This window comes from Vespa mandarinia, chromosome 3 (genome assembly GCF_050613455.1).
Source record: "Vespa mandarinia isolate Hongniang chromosome 3, ASM5061345v1, whole genome shotgun sequence".
Lineage (NCBI taxonomy): Eukaryota > Metazoa > Arthropoda > Insecta > Hymenoptera > Vespidae > Vespa > Vespa mandarinia.
Genome location: NC_140812.1, coordinates 6,784,070 through 6,809,548, shown reverse-complemented (window position 1 = coordinate 6,809,548; position 25,479 = coordinate 6,784,070). Strand labels below are relative to the sequence as shown.

At 34.0% G+C, this 25,479-nt stretch overlaps 3 protein-coding genes across 4 annotated transcripts; all 3 read left to right on the top strand.

Moving 5' to 3' along the window:
• The first annotated feature begins 7,378 nt into the window (after positions 1–7,378).
• Positions 7,379–14,606, top strand: verm (LDLa and CE4_CDA_like_1 domain-containing protein vermiform). 2 transcript variants are annotated; one of them, XM_085656022.1, is made up of 6 exons: positions 7,379–7,541; positions 8,708–8,840; positions 10,092–10,204; positions 12,631–12,780; positions 12,860–13,782; positions 13,892–14,606. In XM_085656022.1, the coding sequence occupies exons 1-6, from the start codon at positions 7,493–7,495 to the stop codon at positions 14,123–14,125; spliced, it is 1,602 nt and encodes a 533-aa protein (XP_085512148.1). In that variant the 5' UTR covers positions 7,379–7,492; the 3' UTR covers positions 14,126–14,606. The 2 variants fall into 2 exon arrangements, with proteins under 2 accessions (XP_085512148.1, XP_035740118.1); XM_035884225.2 differs by lacking the exon at positions 10,092–10,204 and adding an exon at positions 9,897–10,027 and having other exon boundaries at positions 7,383–7,541.
• Positions 14,607–15,753: 1,147 nt separating this feature from the next.
• LOC118449519 (U5 small nuclear ribonucleoprotein 40 kDa protein) lies at positions 15,754–17,631 on the top strand. The gene is made up of 6 exons (XM_035884185.2): positions 15,754–15,998; positions 16,100–16,229; positions 16,323–16,636; positions 16,718–16,990; positions 17,068–17,233; positions 17,318–17,631. Exons 1-6 carry the CDS (start codon positions 15,885–15,887, stop codon positions 17,368–17,370), a joined length of 1,050 nt encoding a protein of 349 aa, XP_035740078.1. The 5' UTR covers positions 15,754–15,884; the 3' UTR covers positions 17,371–17,631.
• A 4,318-nt stretch (positions 17,632–21,949) lies between these two features.
• LOC118449512 (uncharacterized) lies at positions 21,950–24,549 on the top strand. The gene is made up of 3 exons (XM_035884169.2): positions 21,950–22,205; positions 22,645–22,905; positions 23,026–24,549. The coding sequence occupies exons 1-3, from the start codon at positions 22,152–22,154 to the stop codon at positions 23,920–23,922; spliced, it is 1,212 nt and encodes a 403-aa protein (XP_035740062.1). The 5' UTR covers positions 21,950–22,151; the 3' UTR covers positions 23,923–24,549.
• The last annotated feature ends 930 nt before the right edge of the window (positions 24,550–25,479 follow it).

Genomic DNA, 25,479 nt, shown 5'->3' with positions numbered 1-25,479 from the left:
GAAATATAACGATTTTCATTTTGCTACCCGACATTTAACACAAAGTTCGTTCCACCTGGCCGAACATAAGTTCTCTTTTCACTGCACCTAATACAATAATACGATTGTCGAGCTCACTCGTGTAAAGTAACCACAAGAATGACCATTGCATCCGCTTCTCGGACTTAATGGAAAATAAATTACATGTGGGAAAAACAATTAGTTAAACATGTTTATAAATAAGTAAAATTTAAAAGATGAGATACACCAACGATCATTTTAATTAATATAGATACAAACTAAAAGGATTACAGTTTAAGACGTCAGTTATAACAAAAAAGAAAAAATAAAAAAAAGAAAATAAAAAACGTGAATTCGTTATTGTTGCTGAGGTTGGATTCAAGGAATCTGATTCTCTCATACAACCACCATTCATTTCTTTTTTGCATCCCCATAACCTTGAGACGATTTGAGAGGCCGACGAGTCACGTCCTTCATTATAAAAAACAAGAATCAAATTAACTCGTCCACCACAGACAGCATATCTGCAAGTCGAATTACCTTCGATAGAAATTCACCTTGATTATCGTGTAACCCAATTAAGTCATATAAAAAAGTAACGGAGTATATAAGTTCAAATTTCAAGAGTCTATTTCTTAAACCAAGCCAAAACTCTGTATTCAAGTAATTCGTTGCATTATTCTAGAGGTATGCACCACACCTCTTCTTACACCCACGCACATACCACTGCCTTTCCCTTCGAGGAAGTCATCCAAACGAGTTCCACTCATAGAGAAGAACTCGTCTTACTCCTATCACTGATCAATCATCGATTGATACAGAAGGATTTACGTATAATAGTGTAAAAAAAAAAAAAACAAGAAAAAAGAAAAGAACTCCTACTACATACAGTTGAGAAGTTTTCTATTTCATCAACGATCACACTAATCATTTTTAATAACCACAATATTTCTCGTAACGGGATATTTCAGCAATATTTTAAGACATTATCTCATTATCTCTGTGTATACGGGGCCATTCTCATCCTCACGCACCAGATTATATCTTCGCGAGATCGTAAATGAGAGTTCCCCTTCTCCCAAAAAAAAAAAAGAAAAAACCGACGATTCTGCATCCTCCCTCGCGAACCCGGCTTACATGACATACGATATTTGACAGTGAAAGTTATCTGCGTTTGGATATACAGTTGAAAAATAACACGTACATACGTACATAATACATATATGTACGTATACGTTATATTTACCAGTTTAATAATTTAGAACACTTATGACGAATAGTGAAATCATTATCATTCATCAGAGAACATGTTAATGCCTTTTAATCTCATAAGTTTCTTTTTATTATGTATAAATTAGTGAATTTATTACTAACCAATTAGTATAGGAGTATGTTAGATATCAAACTGAATTGGTAGTAGAGATTGCAGACAAGAGCCGAGTCCATTGGAAAACATGGAGCCAAGTATCCAAGCGGATACTAACCAACCGTCCGACCCTGTGGACGAAGAACCGGTGAAAGTGACAAGAGGCAAGGTCGTCCAAAGCGAGTCGTTACAAAATCAGGAATTCCTCGAAAACAAGCGATTCTCGTGCGATCTTAACCGATCGTTCGAATCCTAGCCTATCTTTCTATCACTCAACTGAACTTGTCTAAATGTCACAAATTAGAAATTACTAAACGATCTTTATCTACTTAACCTTTTCTCTTTCTGTCTTTTTCTGTCTGTCTCTCTCTTTTCTCTTTCTAAAAAACTTACATGTCTCCGAGCTATAAAAAAAAGAAAATCTAAATGCGAATTGATTTGCTAATATGGCGAGACAACAAAACGGAACAATTTTGAAAGATCTTTAGAGATTATAATAACGATGATTCGTCGGAGAAACGAAAAGAGAAGAAGTCTCGCAATGAGATTGCCGGAAGGAATGAAAGAAAGTCTTTTCAACCGACCCGAATTTTACGATACACCTTTCTAAATTGGCCTTCGAATTTTATTAATCGTTTGAAACATCAATAATTTGAAATTACAAAATTTCCAATTTTTCTTTGAAAATCTCACAAACTCGCGTTGCATCGATATTATTATCGATATTATAAAAGTTATTGGTATTGGGGAAGGAGAAATCGTAGGAGGAATTTTCTAAGAACTCTTTGAGCTGCAGAAAGTTTTACGAAGAAAATGAATAGATATAATACTTTCAAGGTAGCTAAAAGACGAGTCATCAGTTACTTAAAGTCTTTGCACATGTTGTATTTTATAGACATTTATTTGTATTTATTTTTTTATATTAAGATTTATTTGTTAGTTATATTGCGTCTGACCGTGATATCATTGATTACGAGGAATAACGGAAGGCTGTTTTCACAAGGTTAACCACATTTTTTCTCGCTTATGGACACATGTTATCGATTGGCTTAGCATATTAGACAGAATTTCTCTTATCGATAATTCTCCGGATGAACTGGCATTGTTTAATCTATTGTATGAACGATCTTGGACATTGTCGAGGTGACTATCTGAACGAGCAATCGTATTCGCGTATATTATTCATCACACCTTCGCTTTAAATATATCATACATTGTTGCACTTTACCATTCTAATTCCATTTCTAATCACGTCCATATAACGTGGACACACGGCTTCGCTCGAAAACGAATGCCACGGAGAAATAACGGGAAAAGTTACAACGGTAAATCGTTCTTTTACAAGGAATTAATATCCTTTTCCTTTTTTCTCTCTTTCTCACTTCCCCTATGCGTGACAAATCAATTGCTTTTTACGTAAACACGAAATGTAGAAATCGCGTATGTCTTTCAACTTAAGGAAAATCGTTCCGATGATAGTTACTAGATTTTAGTATAACTTTCGTAAACTTCTTTAAAAGAAACGAATGGATAAGCAATTATACAATATAAGCGACTCATCTCACGTAGCTAAAGAATTTCTCTTTCGATTAAAGTCAAAATCATGGAGACTACTACACGCTGAATAATTCAACAAACAAAATAAACGACCCTCAAATGTTATCGTTATGTTTTATATAACATTGTTTTAAATCATCAAAAATTTATCGTTTAAATTATTTGATCATGGTATATATCAATCTAGATAAACTTGTTCGTAAGAAGATTTATAAAATCACAATAATTAATATTAAAATCATTTGATCCTTTTTAAAAATATTAATTAAATAAGTTTCAACTCAACAATTTTTCTTGGTAGTTTTAAAATCGAAACAACGGAAGGCTGATTCTACAAGGCAAACCACCTTTCTTCTCAACAGTGATGGCATGCTGTAACGCGATGTTTAACTCAGCTACAAATAGTAATTCGATACAAGACTAATCGCAAACTAGTCAAGTATAGAATAGGGAGACATTTAATTCCATCGACACTCTTTACTCTTAGTGGGATCTCCGTACTCGTCATAATTGAGTTTCTCCTTGATTTTTTATCAGAAAATCTGTCGAGTCGAGGCAACGCGCTCTCGAAATGCAAAAGGCTACTTTCAGACTTTTTCCATGCTGTGAAGTCAATGTGAATTGAACAAATGCTCGAGAAAGTGAACAGAAGTGAGAATAATCGAATCCTCATCGTCGCATATACAGAATGTAAGAAATATGGTGAGTTGGGTATACCTATACAAACTTGTTTTACTCTCGTTGAATCGTTCCGAAATCGTATATACATAGATATAAAACAAAAAAAAAAAAAGAAAAAAGACAATAAAATCTTGCTAAAGTCGATCGACGTATGATAATTTGAATGAGTAGAACGTGTCGTACGTAAGCAGCCCACGATTTTGGTTACACTCTGTATACAAACGTTGTGTCGGCGAGAAAGAGGTAAGTTTCGAAATACGAGATGTGCATAATTATATTCGCCCACTTACATATTAGTATTATAGGTATTATACATGCATCAAGAATGTAACGAAGTTTCATTTATTTCTGACACGCCCTAAACTACCTGCTTATTCTATGGTGGTCACTCTTCACAACAGCTTTTTTAAGTTTGAATAAATATACTCTTTTATCCTCTCTCTTACTCTCTCTCTCTCTTTCTTTGTTTCTCGAAATACCATTCACGTCATCGAAGGAGCCTCGGCATTTCGATTCGTTCTCATACGATCGAGAAAATCTGAGGAAAGGCCAAGTAAACGGGTCAGATCGTTGTAGGTGATGAAACGAATCGATTCTATTCGAGTCACGCGACAGAAGCAGAGGACTCGTTCGCATGAGCGACTCGCAATGTCGTCAACATGATTTTCACCTTGACCGTGTACAGGTCATTGTCTGCTACTTTTCGATACTTTAAAGCGTTCATTAAAAGTCAAGCTCGAATGAAATTTGAAGCAAGTCATCACGTTGGAATATTGTTTAAAAGGACCATCGATCGACTGTATATCATTTGTCGATATAATCGATATAAAATATAATTGTCTCTAGAATTTATAAATATTTCCTTGTAGACGTATTGTAAAGAAATAAAGAAATGTATAAAAATTATTGAAGAGGAAAAAAGAAAAGAAGAAATAAATGTCCAAGCTAAAAAAAGTCTCATCTTAGGAAGAATAACAGGAGGTTAATGTGCCGTGGCAGTATGGCGCTTGCAAAGATGAAGTAGACACCATTTTAAAATGCCGACTGCCAATTGACATTTATCCTCTGCACGTAAGACTATCTACGTCGTCACCGTTTTGTCCTAGACAAGATAGTAACGTATCCTCGCGATCCACAAGATCTAATCCGTCTTTCGTAATAGCTCATCGGCCATGCTCTTTAACCAAGGCTCATGAGTTAGCATCTGGTGACTTTTAAAAAAAAAAGGAAGTAGTTACCAATACTACAAGGACCTCTCGCCTGACGAAATGAATGACGAAACTAAATGCGATTTCGACGCTTGATTGATTTTCGTACCGTTCAAATATTTAAACACTTTCAAATGATACTTTTGTGCGGTATCAATTTCATAAGTCATATAATAGATATATCTGTAATAATAGGCTCTCTTAATATTAACGAAATCTTTTGAAATCATCTTCAAGAGATCAAAGATAAAAATATCAGATATGTAATAACATAATAAAGTTTATTATGATGGAAAGAAGTTTACTTCTAAGGGTTCTTCTCTGTTAGATTCTCTGTGAGACTCTAAGATTCTGAAAATCATTCTCAGGCTCGTTAATAAGAATTCAACTAACGTTCGGATCAAGGTTTCACTATACTTTCTCGACTAGCGCGATTTTCGATGGTTTATGTCCTCTTATATCTTTCTCTTTCAACATAGGTCAAAAGAAAGAGATAGAAATGAATTTTGGATAATCAAATAAAGGTATATCGAAAGAGAAAAGAAAAAGCTATATATAAAGGCGAAAAAAAAGATGCTGGCTGGCTGAGAGAGAGAGAGAGAGAGAGAGAGAGAGAGAGAGAGAGAGAGAGAGAAACAGACAGAGAGAGAAAGAGAGAGAAACTGCACACAAATCACTGACTATTCGTGCTCTACGAAAACTGGTTTTCTGCTTCTCTTCGTGATTATTGTATGGTACGCCAGTGAACGTGTGCCCCCATTGGCATCCCGACGCGTGCATCGCGCCAAGGACTTCACGACACGCGTTTAGAAATGCCTCAAAGTTGAATCCTTATGGAACCGTATGCCTATTAACATATACTTATACTTTTCACTTACGAATCGTTGAACATTTATTGTCGAGTGAATTATTCAAAAGATTCCACGATATCTAACAATCAGATCGATTGGCATGCACTTCCTTTAATGAATCTTCCGCGTTCTGACATTGTTTTCTTTGAAATACTCTCGTAAAAGACGTCGAAAGAGAAATAGAGACAAATATGGTGTCTCTGGTCTTTGATATAAGCGTATCGAGTAATGCATATACGAGTATATCGTGTTGCAGTCTGGTAGCAGACGATAATTATCGATCAGGAAATAAGTATGTCTCTATGTATAGCCAACTCAATAACTATTCCCATATTTTTCTAACAATTCAATTTTATAGAATCATTGTTACTTTCGGAGTAATTTCTATGAACTTTACAAGTAACCAATGACATATTAAACACATTGAAACGTCTTAATCACAAATGTCGATATTGTTAAAAAAAGATATCAGTATGAATTAGATAGTATTCCATAACTTAATGTAAGAGAAAACAGCTGTCTCGTTTAACAAAACGTTGAAAATACGCTGCCTTTCGAGACATACCATCGCCGACAACGATGACCTTTATCAAGTAAGCTATAAATTTATTGACTGCTTGATCGTGTAACGTTTCTCGATAAGTGCGTTGCACGAGTATCGTGTCTTTTAACAAAGACTTCCTGAGTTTTCCATATTATGAGATTGGATCTTAGCTTTTCCATCAATCTTCCGATAGGAGATTGAACTTCATGAATTTTTAAAAAGGAAAAAAAAATTCATTTCCATTGTCTCTTTCCAAATTTATCCTTCGTTAAATCGTCTTGTCTACCTTCCCTCTTTATTCTTTTTGGTTACTTTGAAATGGAATACATTTCTTGAAACACCTCCGGCATATAATATATAAACGTTAATCCATATGTTAGCTAAAAGGCAGCTTTTATGGATATGGCCTCGATAATGAAATCGATTCCAACGCACACTCTCATAGTGTGGTCTGCTTTTTCATAGTGTGGATTCTGCTGCGCATCAATAATATCTTTCAAGCGTGAAAAAAAATGATTATCCACATTACAATGAACTAACATTGCTGGCTCGATACGATATAATTAACGACCAACACAAAGTTTTTGATAAATTCGATAAAAAACCTTCCAGATCTTTACGAAATATATTGACTATGTTATTTTCCACTCGTCCGTTATCTTATGCTATGTCTTTACAAAACTACAGCTCGATCGGACGTTTGCAATTACATTTGCTATAAAACGTTTTCTAAACCTCAAAATGAAAGGCAAATCTCTGTACAAAGCCTGTTTACGACATTAACAAGTAGTTTCTAATATTTTCGAACGATCTAGAAGCTAAAATGAAATTAAAATCACTAAACAGATACAGATGATGACCTTGTTTTAATTTTAGATAGAAGACTCACGATTCTTTCATTTTTTTTTTGTTTCTTTTTTGCACTCCGATTGTCCTTTCTGATATCCTTGAACGTTGATATCGCTGAACGTAGAATATTTTTGTAAATTAAAAAATCTATTCGGAAAATTGTCGTAAATCTCGACTGTACAATCTTTTCATGAGTTCAACACAAAGTTCGTTCAAAGAAGAGTACCATACATGAAATGTAAGCCAAGAATCTTAACAATATTTCTCGAATGCTAGCACGAAGGTGGCAGCACGATCCGGAAGGTGAAAGTTCTTACAAAGAAAAGGGAAGGAGTGGTGGTGCATATATAGAGGGGCGAGAGGGCGCGGCTTGTCCAGACGCTTTCCATCCTGACGACGACGACGACCACGACCACGACGACAACGACAACGAACAATGTCGCCGAGGTTGATATTCCTCTTAGGAACCCTCTGTCTATTCGCCGGTGAGTACACCTCGACATTTGTCATCATCCTTTACCAACACATACGTCCTCTCTGTTTCAAAAATCTCTCTTCGTGATCATCTTTTATCTTAAAACATTAATTTTTCTTAAAAAAAAAAAAAAGAAAAAATATGATCGTGAACATTTAAACCAATCTTTGAACTTCCCTCTTTTGTACTTTTCATCTTCATATACTGAGAAAATTAAATATCATCTCGAAGATAATTAAAGAAGCATAAGGATAATATTTTCCGATGGAGACTTTAACGAGTGGTAAAGACTCACTTCGATACTTTCCTCTTTCCGAATGATATTATCTATTCGTTTTATCGAGCTATAAAATAATGGAATATTTAATTGTTCAAACACGAGTATTATTTTTGTTGTTGTCTTTTATGATCCCTATTATTTCGATTAATAAACGTTTTACCGTCGCTCGTTAAAATATCGTTATCCTATCGAAAGAGATATGAAAAAATAGAGATAAAAATAAAGATAGATAGATAAATAGATAGAAAGAGAGAGAAAGAGAAAGAGAGAGAGAGAGAGAGAAAGAGAGAGGGAGAAGGTAAAAGAGAAGGAGAAAAGAACATACTTCGGATAACCACCATCGCTTTCCCCGTGCTCGCCCTGACATTTCCAAGACTTTCTACTTCAAGAGTTCGTCGACCTATCCCTAGCGTCTCCGATTTAAGAGTCGCACAACACGATCGCGACATTTTCCACAACTCTCGATCGTGATGTCTCCTACATACGAATGCCACGATATCGACGAAGAAATCGATATTCGTAACACGTATGTAAGTACGTTGAAAATAACAATGGAGAAGATGAGAAAGATGAAAAACAAAGGGACTTGAAGTTACAAAGGACATGTGCATGCCAATTAAAATTACTTCTCAGAATATTTTTATTATTTTATTCTTTTTCCTTTTTTCTTTTTCTTTTTTTCTTTTTCTTTTTTTGTTTTTTTAGATCAACTCAAGGGAAAATCAAAATCGTATCGAGTGTATAATTAAAATTTTGTTCATTTTTTTGCCGATTTGAAAAAAACACAATTACGTTTTCGTGACGTTTTTATAACAAAAAAAAAACAGGAAAAGAACTAATTAATCTACGATAAAGTTTCGATCGATAATTTTAATAGAGGATTTATTTGCTTCCAGGAGCACAAGTAAGAGCTCAAGATGACGAAGGAGCTGATGAACTCGACGCAAATGCCGAAGAACTTTGCCATGATAGACCAGGAGACGAGTACTTCCGGTTAAACGTTGGAGGAGACTGTCGCGATGTCGTCAGGTAAATTTATAAACACATTTATTAGTTCTATCTTGTAATAAACATTAGCTCGACAAGTGATTACATATCTGTGTACTGAATATTCGATGTTCTATGGACTCTTTTAAATCATAAATGTAGTCTTTATAAACTGTACCAAGTCGGAGAAAGTTTACGACTGATTATAACTTTCGAGATGGTAAAATATTAAAAAATCTTCAAGTAACATAAATCTTTGTTGAATTAATGAATCAATTGTGCAACATTAACGAACTATTTCAAATAGAAAGTATGATATACGAATTTAAACGAAATAATATTTTCTACGTGATTTTACACTTGTAAATAAAATACTGTTGCTTAATGTGTGATTTATCGATCGGCATCTAATACACGTAAAAATAAAATAAAGGAAGCTACAAACGAGTAAACTTACATAACATGACTATCCAAAGAAACTGAAATAACAGTTTATGTACTTGCTTTCCTTTTCACTTACGATTAATATCCGGTATATATGATGTTTCAAATAAAACTAAATAAATTTTGATTTCTCGAGCGAAGAAAATTTATAATATGTGTAGGATAACTTTTTCGAAAGATTTTCTCGAACAATTAAGACATAGTCGGCAACTGCCATTTGAAATTTGCAATTATGTCGCATGCAATCTCTTTGAATGAGCTTTCTACAAAAGATGTTGCGTGCACCGATTGCTTCATCGTGTAACGAATTCTACTTACGAGAGTTCACTGTAATCCGGAATAGACAAAGTTCTGAGAACATTGTATGATTACATTAAATATATTTATATATTTATATATATATATATATATTTCTCGAGTTTCTAATACCGAGTGGTTTTCTTTAAGTTATTTGATCTCCAAGATACAAGGGAGTTACGTTCTCAAGGACTCTAGATTAATTAATTATAGAAAGGAAACGAAAAATATATAATATTTCGAAAAAAAAAAGTATATCATCCTGTACAGGCCACCGCAATGATGATTTACATGTTTATGAGATATTTAAATAATGAACGTACTATTAAAATACGATTTGGGTAAAAATAATCGCAGGTGCGACAAAGCCAGTGAAATCGGCGTTACCAGGTTGGCAACAGTAAGATGTCCGACCGGTCTCGCTTTCGACATTGAACGGCAGACTTGCGACTGGAAGACAAATGTCAAGAACTGCGAACAACTGGAGAGTAAGCGAAATTCTTTTTATTTACCCCCTTAGACTGAAACGATTCCCTTTTCTGCGTTTGCCAGGTGTACAAGGTCCGGGCTGAAGCAAATCACGTGTCCCAGTGGGTTGGCCTTTGACTTGGACAAACAGACCTGTGACTGGAAGGGCAAAGTCACCAACTGTGACAAGCTCGAGAGTAAGTCGTAGAATCGGGTGGTGAGAATCGGAGCGACTTTATATTATTATGGTTCTTCATCTACGATGCATCGTGTCCCTTGTTTTATTTTATTTTATTCTCTTTTTTTTTCTTTTTTTTTCTTTTAACCTTATGTCAAAGTAAACACACTTTTCATTCGGGAAATTTTCTATCTATTCGAATTCACACTGAACTATCGTATCTTAGAAGTGTAGGATTAAAATATTATTGCAAAATACTTACCCACGATGGAATCGTTAACCTCTCTTGCGTAAGTCAATGAAAGGAACGCGAGAGAATCTGAAGAACCTAGAAAGCTCCGGTCTCTTTGTAGACTCATGACGTAGCACGCACTGAAAGATTACTAGCACTAACGCACTATAATCCTCGAATCTCTCGAGAATGATCAACGATCTTTCGATGACTCTAAGAAATTTTTTCCAAAAAAAATCTGAAAACCTACGTAAGAGATACATATATCATTTAATAAAATTTCGCAAGACGATAAAACAAACGATTAGAGCAACAAAGATCGGAGGAGATTCTCAAAACAAAACAAAAAAAAAAAAAAAGAAAACGAAAGAACAAAAAAGAAATATATAAACATCATAATAACGCATACTCTAAATTCATATTTACTATTTTCTACATCTTTCGTACAATCTTACTAAATCATGCTTAACACGACTAATCAGTAAGAAAGCATAAGATTACGATCATTTGTATCATAACTAACATTAGCTTGTCGTCGAAAAAAAAGTCGATGAAAAAGAAGTTACTCAATTCAATTGCGTGGCACTACTAAAGACGGAACGAAGAGTCAGACAAGATCGTTCGTGACTCTTCTCTTTGGACTTTGATCGCGTTACGAGTTTGTCGTGATTTCACGGCGAACGATCTAAATTAGCAGTGGCACGCAATGATTTTCTAACGTCGAACGGCGCACACAAACGCTCCTTTCTCCTCATGATCGCTCCAGGTACGAGGTAGCACGCACTTATTTACCGATCTGTCCCCCTCTCTCTTTCTCTATCTCTCTCTCTCTCTTTTTCTCTCTCACACATTCACTTACTCACTTACTCACTCTCCACCTCTATTTCCTGACATCCAGATCGGTTTCGCTCCGACGATTTGGCCTCCTTATAAAAGAGCTCGTCGTTACTCAGACACTTCGAGTTCGCTTTTACTTCATCGAAAATCCTCCTTCGTACACATCTGATCAATCATTAATCGAAGAATAATTTGACATCTGGTTCATCTGGACATTTCGTTCTCTCTTTCTCTCTCTCTCTCTCTCTCTCTATCTCTCTCTTTTTCGCAAACACGTTATTGCTCCAAATTGATTCTTCAATCTGACTCGAAATAATTCTCGAGCAACATTCGTTTCGTTGGATATCCAGCATGCACAATGTTTTCATAAGATCTTTAATATCATCAAAAAGGAATAGTCAAAAAAAAAAAAAAAAAAGAAAAATGGGGAGGAAATAACGTGTCAAGACAGCAAAGACCGCATGTCAAACAAAGCTTCTTCGTTCATGCATCGGACGCGAGAGAATATGTGATTAACACATCGTTCTCATCTGTGTGTGTGTCTCTCTCTTTCTCTCTCTCTATCTATCTATCTATCCATCTATCTATCTTATTTTCCATTTACTTTCTGTCTTCTTTTTTCTCTTTCATTTTTTTTCTCCACGACCTTTCTCATGAGAATACAAAATTCAAAGAACAGTCAAAAAGCTTGCGTGCGTCGTCGTGAGCCGACATAGCACTCGAATCACAACCACCTTCCTCTCGAGTGAAAAATAAATGCTTATGACTTTTGAAAAAGGACAAACGATATGACGAAAACACGAGACGAGACTTAAAGTCAAGGCTCTTTATATAGCTAGGATTTTATTTGAACGATTAAAAAGAGAAAGTAATAGGAATGTGAAATTTTTCGAAAGGAACCTGCCAGAAAAGAACAACCAAATCCTATGTATATATATACATAAACAAGTAAAATTAGTATTACTACTACTGCTAATGCTAATACTACCACAACCTGCAACGTTCTCCCTGGTTATATACATATATCGGATAATTATTTCTTTTCGTAAAATAATTGAAAACTGTCGGTAAAATTGTTTTCGGTAAAAGATAAGCTTTGGAAATGGGTTAGAATTAATTTAAGCACGATGTCTAAGCTTCGTAAAAATACAGACAAATATTTTGAAAGAACGGTATCCATGCCTATCGCCGCTCTACATCGAAGCGTCGATGCGTGTAAATATAAAATGGGAAGTACAAGTAGTATTGGGCCTTGATTACACACTTCTTACAACGATGTATTACACACTGGTGACCTAATTCGAAAGCCCGCCGCTGTAGATCGGACCTTTGAGTTCCCCTCTCGAGACATTATTAATCGAGAGTTACGTTTGCAGAGCCACGTAAGGTCTTACCCATCTTAAAAACCGACGAACCAGTTTGCCCAGATGGAAAGTTGTCCTGCGGAAACAAAGAGTGCATCGATAAGGAGCTCTTCTGTAACGGCAAGCCTGATTGTAAGGACGAGTCTGATGAAAATGCTTGCAGTAAGTAATAATTTCAAAAATTCCATTTATTCAAAATAAAATGAAAAAAGTGTGATCTAATCGAGATCGATGATTTCAGCCGTCGAAACTGATCCAAATCGTGCACCAGATTGTGATCCAACACAATGCGTTTTACCAGATTGTTATTGTTCCGCTGATGGTACTCGTATTCCTGGTAACATCGAACCCCAACAAGTTCCACAGATGATTACAATAACATTTAACGGAGCAGTAAATGTTGATAACATCGATCTTTACGAAGAAGTTTTCAATGGTCAACGACAGAATCCTAATGGTTGCCAAATACGTGGTACCTTCTTTGTCTCTCACAAATACACCAACTATTCAGCTGTTCAAGATCTTCATCGACGTGGTCATGAAATCGCAGTTTTCTCTCTCACTCACAAAGATGATCCACAATACTGGACTCAAGGTACCTACGACGACTGGTTGGCTGAGATGGCCGGAGCTAGACTTATCATCGAACGTTTCGCTAACATTACTGATGGATCCATCATCGGTATGAGGGCTCCATACCTCAGAGTAGGCGGTAACACGCAATTCGACATGATGGCCGATCAATTTTTCGTTTATGACGCCTCCATCACAGCTTCCCTAGGGCGTGTACCAATCTGGCCATATACTCTATATTTCCGTATGCCTCACAAATGTAACGGTAATGGTGGAAACTGTCCGTCGAGATCACATCCGGTTTGGGAAATGGTAATGAACGAGCTCGATCGTAGAGACGACCCAACCTTCGATGAATCTCTACCCGGTTGTCACATGGTCGATTCCTGTTCCAACATTCAAACTGGCGAACAATTCGGCAGACTTCTCAGGCACAACTTTAACAGGCATTTTAACAGCAACAGAGCACCACTCGGTCTACACTTCCACGCCTCGTGGTTAAAGAGCAAGAAGGAATACAAAGAAGAACTGATCAAATTCATCGAGGAAATGCTCGCTAGAAGCGACGTTTATTTTGTTACTATGGTTCAGGTGAGATATGAACGTAGTTTACAAAGTCAAATTTAGAAAAATAAATCTTTAGAGAGGAAATATCTTTTTTTTTTTGTTTTATGTTAACGAATCTCCTTTTGTTACTCAGGTTATTAAGTGGATGCAAACGCCGACCGAACTGTCGGCATTGAGAGACTTCCAAGATTGGAAGGAGACTTGTGATGAAAAGGGTCAACCTTATTGTTCCTTGCCAAATGCTTGTCCACTTACAACTAGAGAACTTCCAGGCGAAACTTTGCGTCTTTTTACTTGCATGGAGTGTCCTAACAATTATCCATGGTTACTCGATCCGACTGGCGATGGTTTTGCTGTAAAGAAATGAACAATGGACTGAAAGTTGCTCGATTTTGCGTCGAGACGCGCGATTTTTCAACGAACGAATGAAACAAAAAAAAAATAATAAATAGAAAAGTAATACAAGCAGGGAAAATAGGTCTCCGGAAGAATCTTCGTGTGCATTTGGAAGCAAGCTCCGGTCGACTCGGAACTCCCCTATAGCGAAGAAAGTTAAAAAACAAAACAAAAAACTCTCTCGTTGCATAAATACGAGACTATAGAAAGTTTTGACACAGGACATTTAGTTGAAACCATTCCGATCTCATCGAACTCGTGCGATCATCTTGCTCTTCTTGCCTGATCCGCGCCCTGGCTTCGTATTTTCGTACTTTTCCTCTTTTTTTTCTTCTTTCTTTCTATTTACGACATATCGTGCACAGTGTATCGATAAGTTAGCGAAGTGAAAAATTATTTGTTGAAAATAATATGTATTTATAATTGTACATCATCGTGAATAAAGCGTAAAATCAATTTCCTGTTATTTTATAAATAATGACTCGATGATTTTCTTTTGTACATTTTAAAATAAAATTTTATCGATCCATCGCGAAAATATTTTTGTTCGAATTAACTATATGAATGAACGAAATCCACGCAAAATACATACACGAATCTTTCATTATCTATCTGATATGAAAAGAATTTTAATCTTTATTATTTATTACTTAAGAATTTCAACGATGGCTTCATAACATTCATTTACATAATGGGTATAACTGATTAAAATAAAGGTTCTTCAAGAATTCGATAACGTCATCTCCATGTTTAAATTTTCATCTATAAAATAAAATCTTATTCATCAAAAGCGATGAAAAATTAGACCCATATTCATTGTTGACTGATTTCAATAGTTTTTATGAAAACTTTAATAAATGACAAATAATCAATCTACTGTTGACTTTCAAGTAATAATCATTGCAGCTATCTTATTTACTACTTACAGATCAAAATGAACAATACCTTCTATTATTCAACATTCATTTAAGATTTGCATAGCAATGTATTGTACTCTACTAATATAAATAATTACATAACAATAATTTTTAATAACTAGATCTATAAGATACAAATCGATTGTTCGTTTAATTGTAAGAATTTATTAATATAAATAAATAAATATATATATATATACAATCATATTAAATCAAAATTAATAAACAACATACCAGAATAAAAAAAGTCAATTCTTTTATTCTATTTCAAAAATATTTCTTGTTTGTGTATTGTCAACAAAATAATAACAGAACAATCGATAACTAAACATAGGCATACATATACATTTTAATGCTAGATAAAGTAAAATTCACATACGAAAAAAAGATCAAAAACATATATCCTTCAAGAACTTATATTTATCAATATTTTGTCCTATGATTTGTTTTTATTTTTTTTTTTTATAAAAGGATACTTTTCTTAGTAATTTCAAATATCTTAATGTACTACTTTTAAAATTCAGAAAGATTTTATGACGGTTCGTACTAGAACAGATTAAATTCCCCGAGATATTGAATAATTAAATTATTAATCCTTTCATATCGAAATCTAGGATATTCCTGACAATGTACTTTTATTATAGTGTCATTTGATAGAGGACGCGCCTGCGCATTCACTAATCCAGTATTACCAACATATAACTTTACACAACTGTTGAAAGATATTCGACAAGGATATTATTAACCTATAACAACTAAAGTTTTGACAGATTTAATCTAACTAACCATCATAAAGACGTATAAAACTTCAAAATGCCTATTTTGGACAAACGAAAAGGTGATGACATCTTAGCTTTGGTACCTGCTTCAAAAAGAACCAAAAATGAAGTCGTCTTCAGTAGCAGAGAAAAAGCAGTGGTTCAAAGCGTGAGTTTAATTTCATTATCTAATACTCTTATGTTCTCTTAGTTGATTTACTCAGATTTTCATTTAATATATGATTGTATAACTTTTAATGTAATTTTAAGGGACCACCACGAACATCATCGTTAATGGCTCCTATCATGCTTTTGGAAGGACATCAAGGCGATGTTTTTTCACTTGAGTTTCATCCAGAGGGCCAGTATCTTGCATCTACTGGATTTGATCGACAAATCTGTATATATACTGAATTATTATTTATTAAATATATATATATATATATAATATTATTTTAATGAATATACTAATATATTTTTCATTTTTATGCAGTTATTTGGAATGTTTATGGGGAATGTGAAAATATCTCTACAATGACTGGTCATAGTGGAGCAGTAATGGAATTGCATTTTAGTCCGGATGGAAGTAATTTGTATACGGCTAGCACAGATATGACTTTAGGTTTATGGGATATAGTGGTAGGCACAAGAATTAAGAAATTAAAAGGACATACATCTTTTGTTAATTCTGTATCTGGAGCTAGAAGAGGACCTACGCAATTATGTTCAGGTAGCGATGACAGTACAATACGCGTTTGGGATCCAAGAAAAAGAGGACAATGTTATACATTGAATAATACGTATCAGGTATTGTTTATTAAAATCTATTCAATATTATATAAAAGAGATTATATATTATTTGTAAAACTTATCTTATATCATCTGCAGGTAACTTCAGTAACATTTAATGATACGGCAGAACAAGTAATAAGCGGTGGAATTGACAATGATATTAAAGTATGGGATTTGAGAAAAAATTCAATCCTTTATAAATTGAAAGGACACTCCGAAACTATTACTGGATTAAGTCTTAGTCCCGATGGTTCGTATATTCTGTCAAACGCCATGGATAATACTTTAAGAATATGGGATGTAAGACCTTTTGCTCCATACGAACGTTGTGTCAAAATTCTGTCTGGTCATCAACATAATTTCGAAAAGGTATAAAAACGCAAGAACTATAAATGGTATATAGTTAATAAAAATAAAATTTGCTTAATTGAAATATTGATTTATAGAATCTTCAGAGATGTGCATGGTCTCCAGATGGTAGTAAAGTATCAGCCGGATCATCAGACAGATTTCAATATATTTGGGATACCACTAGTCGTAGAATATTATATAAATTACCTGGACATAATGGTTCTGTAAATGATGTTGATTTTCATCCAAAGGAACCAATAGGTAATATTTTATTTGATCATACACTTTAAAAGCATATATATATCAAAATATAGAACTATGTAACAAAGTAATTATATTTTTCAGTGTGTTCTGGATCAAGTGACAAACAGATATATATAGGAGAAATCGAAACATAATCAATATTTTATAAATTATACTTTTGTATATATAAACGAGTATTTCGATTTGTCTTTTATTGAAAAAAATAAACATAAATTAGTTATCATCGCATATAATATACATATTCGTCAGTCGATAATATTGTTTTCTTGTTTATCATCGGCGCAAAAATTTCGATTGAATGAATGTGATACTGACATCTGTAAACGTAGTTCTGTACCATACACTTTGAGCTTTATTGCATTTATTGTTATGTTGCTTAAGAAATAAAAATAATAATAGCCCCATAACATAGTCGAAACTTTAGAGTTTATATAACATGTGTTTTACCCATTAAGAGACATTATTCCTTTAGGAGACATTACAATGAAACATTACTTTGAGAAAAAATTGTTTCACTGCGATCGTATGAGACAAAATAGGATTGAATAGGATCGAATACGACAGAATAAGATCGCACAGAACCGAATAGATACGAACAGAGTCGAATAGATTTGAATAAGACCGAATAAAACCGCGTAGATCAAATGGGATCGAATAGGTTCTAATAGGATCTAATAGAATCAAATAAGACCAAATAGGATCAAATAGAGGCAAATAGAATCGAATAGGTTTGAAGAGGAGTGTTCAAACGTACAGGATAAATAGGACTGACTAGGATCGAATGGAATTGAATATGAACGATAAGAATTGAGTAAGTTTGAAAAATAGATACTGAAAAAATCGTCTCTGATCGGGATAGAATAACTTTGGCAATCTTCGAATATCTTTGACAATTTTGAGATAAGACTGACAGTACCCAAAGATTGCCGAAGATCCTAAATGCAACCTTAGACCAAACTCCGGATAAAACATTAGACAAAATCTAAAACCTCAGACAAAAATTCGGACAGAACGTGAATCGAATTTGATCGAGCCGGGCTAAGTTGAGTCAAATCGGGCCGAGTCAAATTAAGCTGAGTCAAGTCGAGCCTAGTAAAATCGGGCCGGATCGGACCAAATCAAACTGGGCTAAAATGAGCTGGGCTGGATCGGGCCGAATCAAATCGATCCGATTCAATTCAATCCGACTCGATCCGATTAATTTCGACCCGACCACAGAAAATTTTACGTCCTTTTCTTTGACTTGATACTATTAGCTTTTATTCGGTTCGATTGGGACTTATCCAATCCTATTTTGTCCTATTCGATTCTCTTCGATCCTATTCAATCTTATTCGGTATTATTTGATCCTATTCTATCCTCTTCAATTCTATTGGATCCTATTCGATCCTATTTGGTTTTATTCGCTGTTATTCGATTTAATTAGAGTCTGTTTGATTCAATTTGATTTTATTCAGTCCTATTCGATTTTGTTCTTTCTTGTTCCACATTTTTCGATCCTACACTTCCTTGTTCTATTTTGTTCAAGTATTATCCTGGATTTTTTTATTGGTTTTCAAGGAATTGTTTCCAAATATCACACTAAAAAAATATTTCTTTTTTGTACTTTTAATTCTTAATCTACCTTTCTGAGAACTATATGTAGCAGAACTAGCTTGTGGCTTTTTTGTTTTGTTTCGTTTAAATATCTTCAATAGTAAATGAGAAAAAATTGATAAAGTTTAGGATTTTATTTTTCATATTACTCTTAAAAGAAAGATTAAAGATTTGAAATTTTCTCAAAATGATGCTTTTGGCAAGGATCATTGTTAAAATAATGACAACAAAAATTGACCCAATCCACTTTTGCGTGCTAATCCTGTTAAACGATTTATAGATATTTTAACAATTAAAATATATGCAGTTTTTCAAGCGAATTTTTTAGTTTATTTTTTTTTTTTTTTTTTTTTTTTTTTTTTTTTAATATCATTATTATCAAAATTATATTCTAAAATGTTTTAAATTTACGAATATATTTTAGTTTTTATTGAAATTTTAATTTCAGTGAATAATGATGGAAGGCACTTTTTTTGCACATGATAAGTATACTTATCATAAAAAAAAAATTGCTATCACTTCATGACGAGTATACTCGTCAAACACGATGACAGCTGAAGTTTTGTCAATAATATAAACGAATTTAAACAATAAAATTATTAATTTTTTTAAAACACCAACTACCATTTTTTCATTATAATTGAATTCAATTTTACAATAGCTGCATATACTCTCTGTTTGACAAATATATTCCTCATCTTTTAATTTTTATACAACGTAGATACACATTTTTAAAATGCTATGCAGTTAATAGGTTAACCGAATTACATAGTTGAAATTATTAGATTGGTCAAATTTTCTATTCGATCTTTCATTTTTAATTGAATGTATAGATCATACACATTATAAAAACGTGCATTTCGAAGTACCTGTAACACTACGTGCATCAAATAGAGTCATGTGTTATTCACTATGGTACCTATTAATGACTACACGTATTCGAGGATCACGCGAAATTTCGAAGTGCCTTTTATTAACACTCGACGAATTCTCTTTCTATCTATCTCTCTCTATTTCTGGAATACGCAGTCGTTCATTATGCTTCTGAAATTATATATTTGTTGTTAGGAAAATGTAATTATTCATCGTTCAACGTCAAATCCCATGTAATGGACTCTACTCCATTCTTATGGGAAACTATCTTTCTACAGATTTGTCTAATGTTTGAATATATTGTAATTCTTTAATCATTCTGAACAAATATCTTGATCCTATGGTTCATTTCCGCGCTACAAGCCCTGGAACATCGTTATCCAAATCAATAAGTGTTCACTGAAAAATTATGAAAATTAATGTTATTTTATTATTTTCATGCTTTTTTTGTTACGTAATTAAAATTTTAAAATAAACATTCGTTTTGTTTTTTTAACTCATATTTACTTACTACATAAAAGCAATATATATACTAGCTATATCTATTTAATTAGTTATTATTAATATTTACCTACTCTATAAATTAATCAAAGTATTCCGTTAAAATTTTAGGATTTATAAAGTCATAGGAAAAGTTTAGGAAACTCTGCCCTAGAAAATCCAGATTTAACATATCAGATATAGGCTTTTCGACTGGATTTATGTGACCTTCAGTCGAATGTGCTTGCGCAAATGCGTACATGCGTACATGCGTATGTGTATGTATAAGTTTAATATATTTTGATACTATAGTTTATATCGAGTGTTCAAAATGAAATATTACAAATTTTTATATAATAATTTACATAATTTTTACATAAATTCCTATAAATTTTTATAAGAGTTTATATTTTTTATAATGGCAATTATAATGTTATTTATTCTACATAAAAAAAAAATAAATAAATAACTTCTGTTCGAAATTTATCCATTCTCAATTTTCTGAAATATTTGACAAAATATCTCACAATTTTTAAGAAAAAGTACAAAAGATAAAAAATGTTTCATATATAAACAAATTTCTTATATTTATTTATTTATACGCTTTAATGTTTACATTAACATGCACACACATGCATTTACATGACAAAAGTAGGAAATAATAAACACAAATTAAACACTTCGTGTTTCATATACAATAGTACACAGATAATCCTAAGAATTAAATTTATTAAATTTAATTATTTTAATTATATATATTATTAAAACATTTTTTATCTCTTGTACTTTTCTTTAAGAACTGTTGGTTATCGATATTTTTTAAATTTCAAAAGTGTGAAGATGTTTATTTGGTTAAATATCTCGAAAAATTAAAGGTGAACGAAAGAAGATATTTCAGAAAAAAACACGTTTTTTTTATGTAGAATATATGAAAGATGTAGATTCTAATGTAAAAAAAAAAAACAAATGAAGTTGATTCACAAATATTAATCTTATATTCTAAGATTTATTACTTATCAGATATTATCAGATTAGAAGAAATCTCGTACAAATAAAATCATTTTCATGTGATTATAGAAGGTTTTGCGATATGAACGTATTCTTCTTATCGCAACTCAAAATCGGAACAACTACATAAAACATCATATCTAACATTCTCCTTTAACACAATAAAATGAATAAATACTATTCAACACATAAGAAAGTCTGATCATTTTTTGATAAATAAATAAAAAAGAAAGAAAGCGAACTTCGGTCCCAAAGACAGAATGAAAGCATAACTACGTAGAATGAATAGGCGGGACGAGAGGTAGAGATTGGTGTCGTCGACAATTTGGAGGCTCGCCGTGTGTCTCCTTGATTGTACGACAAGATGATCGTAAAAGAAGAGAACGTAAATACTAGAAAATGCGAAGCAAAAGAAAGAAAAAGAAAGAGAGAGAGAAAGAGAGAGAGAGAGCGAAAGAGTGAGAGAGAGAGAGAATGTGTGTATGTGTGGACAAATAAGAGGGAGGAGTACGAAGAGGGTCGAAGTTACAGGATGCTCGAGGCGTTTGGGGCATTCGGGGCGCGCCGTGACGGCATGACGTATCGAGCGTGCGCGGCACGCAGTGTGACGTCATGATCACGGCCTCAGTCAGGTCGCGAGCACGTGAACAACACGCCTGTGATCACGCGTTGAACGACTGATCGGTCTTACAGGATTGGTCGAATATGGCGAGCCCCTCCACACTATTGGCCAACAAACTACACGGCCACATGATCAGACGCAACTAACTGAGCACACGTCGGGACTACCGACCTGAGAAAGCTTCATTGCGCTACCAGACGTCCGTTAGATTGAGTTTGCACTCTCATTTTGTACTACGCGAGCTCATTACATTTCCGTAAATGAGAAAACGTTGGTGCATTGCAGAATAAGCTTAGCGTTAATTTTGAACTTTATTATAAACGGAGCTAAGAAAAGATGGACGCAAATCAAACTCTCTTGTCTCCACCAGCCTCGCCCCAGTTTAAGCACGTAAGTCTAAGCAAAATTAAATATACCGCCGTATAATCTGTCGACCGATGCCCGCGAAATACGAACATGTTTCTGAAACACGTTTTCGATGTCGCGTAGTAATACGGATTTTCATTACTCCAACGATGTTGAATTTTATTAACGCTAATTTCATTAACTCATTTATTTTTTCCTCCTTGATATTTTTGTTGTATTTTATATATTCTGGTTAAACTATATATATTTTTATCCTGCGCTTATTTATTTCTAATGATTTTAAATCTCCTACATTTGATCAAATCGAGAAAAAAAACAAAATTTAAGATATATTCTTTTATTACTACGTAGAAAGAACTCGGGTAGATATAAATTTCTCTTTCGTCGTTTCTTTCTTCGTCGATAAAAAGAAGGAAATTAACTCGTAAGAAATGATAACTTATATTCCCATTTATTCTTGCAGATCGAGCCACTACAGTCGTCATTCAGTGTCGCAGCTTTGTTAGGAGACAAGCTATTGCAAAAGACGGCGATGACCGCAAAGGCGGAGGTGGCGAAGGCGGCGGAGGAGGCGGCAATGACGATGGCAACCGAAGCGAATGCGACAAAGCGCGATCATGAAAATCCGCAACTAAACTTGCCTCTTACTCCTCAGCCCTCCGATTCGGAGGAAGATGAGCCGCCACGGAAACGACGTTACGTTGAACAATGCGAATTGGCCAAGGTAAATATATATGTAAATTTAATAAATACACAAATGCTAATTCTTGATGTCCAAACATTTATTTGAACTTTGAATACATAAAGAAACTACTTTCTCTAAGATAAACTTTTATTCTTACAGTTGCTTCTTTATGGAACACCACCGCCCAGTCCCGAGGCAACTCGAGTGTCAGTCATAATGCGCGCCAATCGTGACGGAACTTGCAGTCCAGCCAGTATACCTACGAAGCTGCCCGATTCTTGCCCGTCTGAATGGGTACCGAGTACGATAATACAGCAACGTACCGTAGAAAGCAACAGTAAGAGTTCGGACGTGCGTCCGAGCGGTAACTCGACGGAAGTAAACGTCTTGAAAAGTCTCAAGTTTAAAATGAGCTTGAAAAAGGAGGAGATAATCGTGAATAACAAGAATACCGATCGTGAGATCGGTCAGACCAAGTTGCAACCACTTGCCCCAAAACCAGCACCAATCATGGTAACCGGAATTTTAGGATCATCATTGGTATTACCACAGACTCCGTTATTGTTGGTCACTGCGAGCACGTCAAATCGAGCTAATACCGTAGGAACAAGAGGAAATGTTCACTGCAATGAATCAGCGGCACGAAGACGCGTCTATGAATGTGAATATCCTGGCTGCGGCAAAAATTATTTCAAATCTTCTCATCTGAAGGCACACATGCGCACTCATACCGGAGAACGTCCCTTTCCCTGTCCATACGAGGACTGCAACAGACGTTTTTCACGCAGCGACGAACTCTCCAGACACAAAAGAACTCACACAGGAGAAAAAAAATTTGCTTGTACGATTTGCCAGAGAAGATTCATGAGGAGCGATCACTTAGCCAAACACGTTAAACGTCATACCAGGGAAAGGACTTCCTCCTCATCTTCGAATAGCAATGGTAGTAATCAAATACAAACGGCATCTGGTGTTAGGCTTAGTATCTTGCCTGTTATAGCACCAAGAATAACACCGCCGGCTCATCGAATTCTACCGCCACAGCTTGCAGCCTGACAGCAGCAAAGTTGATGTTTTGTTGGAATACTTTTTACAAAAAAAAAGAATCAAAGGGTAAAGAAACGTCGAATATGCGTTTCCTTCTTATCCCTCAAATGGAAGCTATTTGCAGATAGTGGTAACCTTTTCGGGTTACCTTCTTAAAGTTCAAAAATCTGACGTCGAAAAATCTTGTCGGATAATCTTTCTGACGTGCTTCTAAAAATCTTTCATTCGTGAAGGAATTATAAAATATGAGAAGATGTACTTAATGACGAAAGTCAGAGAAATATAGAAAGAGAGCGAAGTAGAGGAGAAGAGTATTGAACCAAGTACCTAAGTGTGTCTGTGATCTGTGATCGTTGTCTTTGACTGATCGTGAAATAAAGAGTATTTATTTAAAGGAAATAAACGATTTAAACGATACATGTAAATAACGGATATGTTAACGAGCTATGCCAATATTATGACTTTGTTAACGATCGTCGATAGGCATTATAATTATAGATTATATATCAGCGCCCAAGGAGAAGGTAATAAAATACCTTTTTTTCCTTGCAACAATGTAAGACTTCTTTAATATAAAGATAAAGAATTTTTATACACAAATGGAAATGAATTAAATTACTTCTATACTTTCATAAATCAATGTAGTTAAGGATTTTTTTTGCCGCACCTTATCCTGCTTTTTCCCAATCGATAGATCATTGTTTTCTTTCGATGATACTTTTAACTATACACTAGATAATGTATAAATTATCTCGTAAAATATTTTTGATGGAAATACAAAAACAATATTTTATTCTATTAAAAATCGTTTTGAAGTTTCCAAACAATCCAATATCTTCATGCAACTCCAGTAATATAAAAAAAAAATCTAAGATCCCCACGCCGTATACTTTCTTTACATATAATAAACACGTACGTCATCATTAGGTACATACATCATGAATAAGGAATATGCTAAATACATTTATAACATTCATTGATGATTCATAAAGAAGTTTGCCGTAGAAAAATAATTTCCCTTTTATTTTGTATCAGCCACGAAAAGTTTCCATCACGCGTTATGCGAACGATCAACAATTTTAACGCGCGTGGATACGTAGGTACTACATATGATATCGGACATCATCGATTAATATCCATATGACTCAAATTGAAGATATCCGAAAAAATGATCAAATTGAAAAAATACATAGTTATGCAATTATTTTCTTTCACAACTAGATACTAGTTAAAAATGTGCATTACACGCGTGAAACAAGTTTCGAAAGAATTTGATATTTCAAATAGAAACTTTCTCTTTATATATATATATTTTTTTTTGCTTTTATCTTCCTTTTTTTAATTATTTTTTGTTTTGTTATCAAGAGAATAGAAATACTTGTTATAAATACGAACGAATGTAAAAGTAACACGATACTATACCGAGCCAATGATAAGTTGTTGCGTACATATTTGTGCATATTAATAAATAACGCTGATAAAATCGTTCGATAACATTACATAACACGTAACACTAATCGAATTCGATTGTATATGTTGAGAGAAAAAGTATATTATTAATAGCAT

What these genes read in the sequence shown, in the direction of transcription:
- LOC118449512 (XM_035884169.2), top strand. Translation starts at nt 22,152, where the DNA reads ATGGACGCAAATCAAACTCTCTTGTCTCCACCAGCCTCGCCCCAGTTT. An exon ending in CCTCGCCCCAGTTTAAGCAC is followed by an intron (nt 22,206 to 22,644) that starts GTAAGTCTAAGC and finishes TTATTCTTGCAG; the next exon opens with ATCGAGCCACTACAGTCGTC. An exon ending in AACAATGCGAATTGGCCAAG is followed by an intron (nt 22,906 to 23,025) that starts GTAAATATATAT and finishes TTATTCTTACAG; the next exon opens with TTGCTTCTTTATGGAACACC.
- LOC118449519 (XM_035884185.2), top strand. Translation starts at nt 15,885, where the DNA reads ATGCCTATTTTGGACAAACGAAAAGGTGATGACATCTTAGCTTTGGTA. An exon ending in CATTGAATAATACGTATCAG is followed by an intron (nt 16,637 to 16,717) that starts GTATTGTTTATT and finishes TATCATCTGCAG; the next exon opens with GTAACTTCAGTAACATTTAA. An exon ending in ATCAACATAATTTCGAAAAG is followed by an intron (nt 16,991 to 17,067) that starts GTATAAAAACGC and finishes ATTGATTTATAG; the next exon opens with AATCTTCAGAGATGTGCATG.
- verm (XM_035884225.2), top strand. Translation starts at nt 7,493, where the DNA reads ATGTCGCCGAGGTTGATATTCCTCTTAGGAACCCTCTGTCTATTCGCC. An exon ending in AACCCTCTGTCTATTCGCCG is followed by an intron (nt 7,542 to 8,707) that starts GTGAGTACACCT and finishes ATTTGCTTCCAG; the next exon opens with GAGCACAAGTAAGAGCTCAA. An exon ending in GTCTGATGAAAATGCTTGCA is followed by an intron (nt 12,781 to 12,859) that starts GTAAGTAATAAT and finishes CGATGATTTCAG; the next exon opens with CCGTCGAAACTGATCCAAAT.